Raw genomic sequence first — 5366 nt, forward strand, 5'->3', positions numbered from 1 at the left:
GGTGCTCCACACACAGCCAGGTAAGTATACAAGTCTCAGTCTCACAGGCACTCGAGCGAGCAGAGATGGCGAAGCACTCGGCTGCCATGTGCAGCCTCCTCATGCTCGTGTTGCTCGGCTTGGGCTCCCAGCTAGCCCAATCCCAGGTCCTCTTCCAGGTGTGCGTCCTCCCTTTCTCCCAGCTACTCTTCTGCGTACTGGCACTTCGCGCCATCTTGAGCTTCGAGCAGAGCTCTGAACTTGAATAATGATGTTGCTGGCTTGGTGCATATGCAGGGGTTCAACTGGGAGTCGTGGAAGAAGCAAGGCGGATGGTACAACTACCTCCGGGGCCGGGTGGACGACATCGCCGCGACGGGGGCCACGCACGTCTGGCTCCCGCCGCCGTCGCACTCGGTGGCGCCGCAGGGGTACATGCCGGGCCGGCTCTACGACCTGGACGCGTCCAAGTACGGCACCCACGCCGAGCTCAAGTCGCTCATCGCGGCGTTCCACGCCAAGGGCATCCAGTGCGTCGCCGACATCGTCATCAATCACCGCTACGCCGACTACAAGGACACCCGCGGCATCTACTGCGTCTTCGAGGGCGGCACGCCGGACAGCCGCCTTGACTGGGGCCCTGACATGATCTGCAGCGACGACACTCAGTACTCCAACGGCCGCGGCCACCGCGACACCGGGGCTGACTTCGGCGCTGCACCCGACATCGACCACCTCAACCCGCGCGTCCAACAGGAGCTCTCCGACTGGCTCAACTGGCTCAAGACCGATCTGGGCTTCGACGGCTGGCGCCTCGACTTCGCCAAGGGCTACTCTGCCGCCGTCGCCAAGGTGTACGTCGACAACACCGCCCCAACCTTCGTCGTCGCCGAGATATGGAGCTCCCTGCAGTACGACGGCAACGGCGAGCCGTCCAGCATCCAGGACAAAGACCGGCAGGAGCTGGTGAACTGGGCGCAGGCTGTGGGCGGCCCTGCCGCGGCGTTCGATTTCACCACCAAGGGCGTGCTGCAGGCGGCCGTCCAGGGCGAGCTGTGGCGGATGAAGGACGGCAATGGCAAGGCCCCCGGGATGATCGGTTGGTTGCCGGAGAAGGCGGTCACCTTCGTCGACAATCACGACACAGGCTCCACCCAGAACTCATGGCCTTTCCCCTCCGACAAGGTCATGCAAGGCTACGCCTACATCCTCACACACCCTGGAACTCCCTGCATCGTAAGTCCTCAGCTGCATCACCGGTTCACCACAATAAGCTCGATCCGGCAAACTACGACTGTGTCACTCACTTTTCTGTATGTATTCAGTTCTACGACCATGTTTTCGATTGGAACCTCAAGCAGGAGATCAGCACCCTGTCTACGGTGAGGTCAAGAAACGGGATCCATGCCGGAAGCAAGCTGGACATCCTTGCCGCTGAGGGGGATCTCTACGTTGCCAAGATCGACGACAAGGTTATCGTGAAGATCGGATCACGGTACGATGTTGGGAACCTGATCCCCTCGGACTTCCACCCCATTGCCCATGGCAACAACTACTGCGTTTGGGAGAAGACTGGTCTGAGAGTTCCAACAGGGCGGCACCACTAGACCCATCGGAATTGGAATCCCTGAATGTATTCATTTTTTCAGGTCCATTTGAGCCGGAAAAAGGAATTTAATTGACATTAAATAACCTGAATACGATTGTACTATGCTTCTTGCAACTATTATTTATTAAAAGAAGATTATAATGTTTGGATTCATTACGTAAACCTAGGAATTTCTCTTTAAGCTCGGAAACAGAGATGATTATGATGAAGCAACTATTGAAGATTAAAGTGTGGATCTAGTAGAGATTTGGGATTGGGAAGAACAGGAGACTCAGCCATGAACAGGAAGATGGGGAAAAGTTCTGGATCGATCTGTCTCTCGATCCTTCTCTGCCTCTATCTATTTACTCTTGTTATTTTACATCTTAGTCCTTGTATTACAACTATGTTCCAAATACACATACCAACACTCCCACTCAAGATGGGGCGAATATTCTAGACCCATCTACAAAATGCTGAAAATATCTTTTGAGGTAATCCTTTGGTCAAAATATCTGCCATTTTTCAAATACACATACCAACACTCCCACTCAAGATGGGGCGAATATATCATATAGACCCATCTTGCTACAAAATGCAGAAAATATCTTTTGAGGTAATCCTTTGGTCAAAATGTCTGCCACTTGACTACCTGATTTTACATAAGGCAAGCAAATTATTCGTCCATCCAACTTCTCCTTAATAAAATGACGATCGATCTCGATATGCTTAGTTCTATCATGATGAACCGGATTGTTGCCAATATCAATAGTTCCTAAACACCCTTGCCATTGATGGGGATCTATACGTTGCCAAGATCAACGACAAGGTTATCGTGAAGATTGGATCATGGTACGATGTTGGGAACCTGATCCCCTCGGACTTCCACCCCATTGCCCATGGCAACAACTACTGCATTTGGGAGAAGAGTGGTCTGAGAGTTCCAACGGGCGGCACCACTAGACCCATCAGAATCCCTAAAAGGCATTCCTTTTTTTCAGGTCTACTTGTGCTTGGAAAAGAAATTTAAGTGAGATTAAGTAACTAGAATATGATTGTACTAAGTGTCGGGGATAAAAACCCAGTACCCGCAAGGAAGGAAGAGGTTGGACTCCTACTAGGATTCCCTTGTAATCCGACTAGTACTCCTACTAGGACTCCTCCTTGTAATCCGACTAGTACTCTTCCCCCTGGAGTATATAAAGGAGGACAGGGGTACCTAGATCGGCAGGCACAATATGAGGGCAAATTCTCATACCTCAACACCTAAGCACAGGGCGCAATATACAACACCCAAACAGGATATAGGGACGCTACTCTAGCGGTCTGAACCTATATAAATCCGTGTCTTGTGTCCTCGCTTTTACCTTCGGGTTCCAGATCCGGCGATCCTCCATCGACAAATAGACTATCTCGGGTACCTCCTTGGCGAGTTGCCGGGTATAAAACACCGACATCTGGCGCCCACCGTGGGGCCGATCATCGAGATCACTAGGCGAGCTCGAAGGACCTCATCTTCAAAACCAATCTAGTCGACGCTGCGCAGTTGGCGCAGTCAACGTGCTCCAAGTCGAAGTCGTCAAGGTCTTGTCTTGTACAACAATCAACGCAAGGGCACTATGCGTCATCTACCAACGCGTCGCTACTTCGGTTTCCGAGACAGAATCGATGACAACCTTGTCAGTTTACCATAGCACAATGCAATGTTAACCGAGTCCAAGCCGCTGCTGTCCATCAAATCGGAAGAGGGATCGGCATTAAGAAAAATTAGAAGTAAGGCCTTGTTTGGGAGGAAGGTGCTAAAATTTAGTCCTGAACTAAATTTTAGCCCTCTCCAAAAGAGTGCTAAACTTTAGCCTTTGGGGGTGTTTGGGAGGGAGGCTAAAGTTTAGCACCTGCTATGCCAAATGACCCTTTTACCCCTGCATAGCTGCCCCTCCGGATCACCACCCGCTCCTCCTCAGTCCCTCCGTCGCCAGCCACCGGATTGGCGCCGCCAACGACGTGCCCCCTCCTCCGCCGGCTAGCCCGCCCCCGCCGTCGAGCGGCTGCAGCATCGGCATGGTGGCATCAGCGTCACGCCCGCTAACGTGGTGGCCACGGAGGGCACGGCCGCCGCCGACGGGCGATGCCGCCAGGGCAGCGCGCCCGCGTGGTCCTGCTCGGCGGGTGGCGACAGCGACAGCTCCGTCAACGCCGTGGACCCGTTCAGCCTCCGCCACGGGTCTCCCCCCGTGCCTCCTACTCCTACTCCGCCTGCTCCCCCTACCACGGTGGCCGGCGAGGCGAGGCCGCGAGGGCGGGCGGGGCTGGCGAGGCGAGGCCGCGGGGGCGGGCGGCGGCGGTGGGGCGGCCGGAGATGAAGGCGGCGGCGGCGAGGCGGAGGCAGGCGGGGCCGGCGGAGACCGCGGGGGCGGGCGGGCGGCGGCGGGGCCGGTCGGAGATGGAGGCAGCGGCGGCGAGGCGGAGGCAGCGGGCAAGGCGGAGGCGGCAGCCGGACGGAGGAGGATGGCGGCGAGGCGGAGGCGGCAGCCGGACGGAGGAGGATGGCGGCGAGGCGGAGGCGGCCGGGCGAGTCGGACGCGGCGGTTCGGGCGAAGGAGGCGGGGGAGAGAGAGAGTGAGGGGAGGAGAGAGAGGGGGGGTAGGGGGAAAAGTGGTAGAGGGGGACCACTTTTTAGTCCATTTAGTCCATTTTAGTTACCCCAAGTGACTAAAGGATTAGTGGGGGGCTAAAATTTAGTCCACCAGTTTTAGCTCACCTGTTTGGGAGCACAAGTGACTAAAATGGACTAAAGTGGGGGTGCTAAAGTTTAGCACCCCTCTCCCAAACACCCCCTAAGAGGAAATCAGTGCAAGCATCAAGATCAATGCGGAAGATTCATCAATTTCGGTAACCAAGTCGAATTAAAGGCTGCCGCACATGCATTAAGTCCGAGACAGAATAGACATCAAGAAAAAATTCACAGCTGCTGCTGCCGCCTTTTCCTGTAAGGCTAGAAGATAAATTCAGCAACGTGCAAACGGAGAGTCCGATACGGAGAAATATCATGCTGCTATCATGCAAACGGAGCAATGATTGCAACATGCAAACGGAGTAATGATTACCTTTTGCAAAGTTTTTTCTCCCGTGAGAAGCAATTGAACAAGGATCCTGCTACATGCACACGAAGGACCACCAGAAGACTTCAAGTGTTTTGCGGCAACACCAACAATTAGCAACGGCAACTCGTCAACAACTTCTCCGACTACGTCGTGGTGCTTGCCGATGACTTCTTCGACTACGTCGCGGCACTCACCCGCGACTACTCCGACTACATCGCGACGCTCACCGACGACTACTTCGACTGCTCGTCTTGGCTACCTACTAGTCGAGGACGACTACCTCGACAGGTGACTCGCCGACGATTGCTCCGACTACGTCGCAACGCTCACCGACTACTTCGACTCCTCGTCTCGACTAGAAAATTAGTTAGGACGAACTTCATACGGCTGACAGCTAGTCGGAATCGACTACGACCAGTCGGCTTCATCCACAATTGTTGCGGCTTCATCGACGATCGCCACGGCTTCATCAACAATCGTTCACAAATCAAGCTAAGTTGCTTTTCTAATTATTTTCCAACTTATTTTTCACATGCGTGCAACACGCGCTCTACTCGCTGGAGGGTAGCAAACTCTCGCGCACAACACGCGCTCTACTCGCCGGAGGGCAGCAAACTCTCGCGCACAACACGCGCTCTACTCGCCGGAGGACAGCAAACTCCTTAGTGCAATCGCGCTCTCTTTTTGTCGCAATG

General features: G+C 54.5%; 1 protein-coding gene across 1 annotated transcript; it reads left to right on the forward strand.

The window, feature by feature from the left end:
* On the forward strand, positions 1-1739 carry LOC117843022 (alpha-amylase isozyme 3B). Its single transcript, XM_034723573.1, has 3 exons — positions 1-158; positions 277-1215; positions 1305-1739. Exons 1-3 carry the CDS (start codon positions 66-68, stop codon positions 1584-1586), a joined length of 1314 nt encoding a protein of 437 aa, XP_034579464.1. The 5' UTR covers positions 1-65; the 3' UTR covers positions 1587-1739.
* Positions 1740-5366: the final 3627 nt, after the last annotated feature.

The sequence above is a fragment of the Setaria viridis genome, chromosome 2 (assembly GCF_005286985.2).
Source record: "Setaria viridis chromosome 2, Setaria_viridis_v4.0, whole genome shotgun sequence".
Lineage (NCBI taxonomy): Eukaryota > Viridiplantae > Streptophyta > Magnoliopsida > Poales > Poaceae > Setaria > Setaria viridis.

Excerpts from the sequence above, each read along its gene's own strand:
- LOC117843022 (XM_034723573.1), top strand. The coding sequence starts at position 66 with ATGGCGAAGCACTCGGCTGCCATGTGCAGCCTCCTCATGCTCGTGTTG. Across the intron at positions 159-276 it reads AATCCCAGGTCCTCTTCCAG|GGGTTCAACTGGGAGTCGTG; the intron begins GTGTGCGTCCTC and ends GTGCATATGCAG. Across the intron at positions 1,216-1,304 it reads ACCCTGGAACTCCCTGCATC|TTCTACGACCATGTTTTCGA; the intron begins GTAAGTCCTCAG and ends GTATGTATTCAG.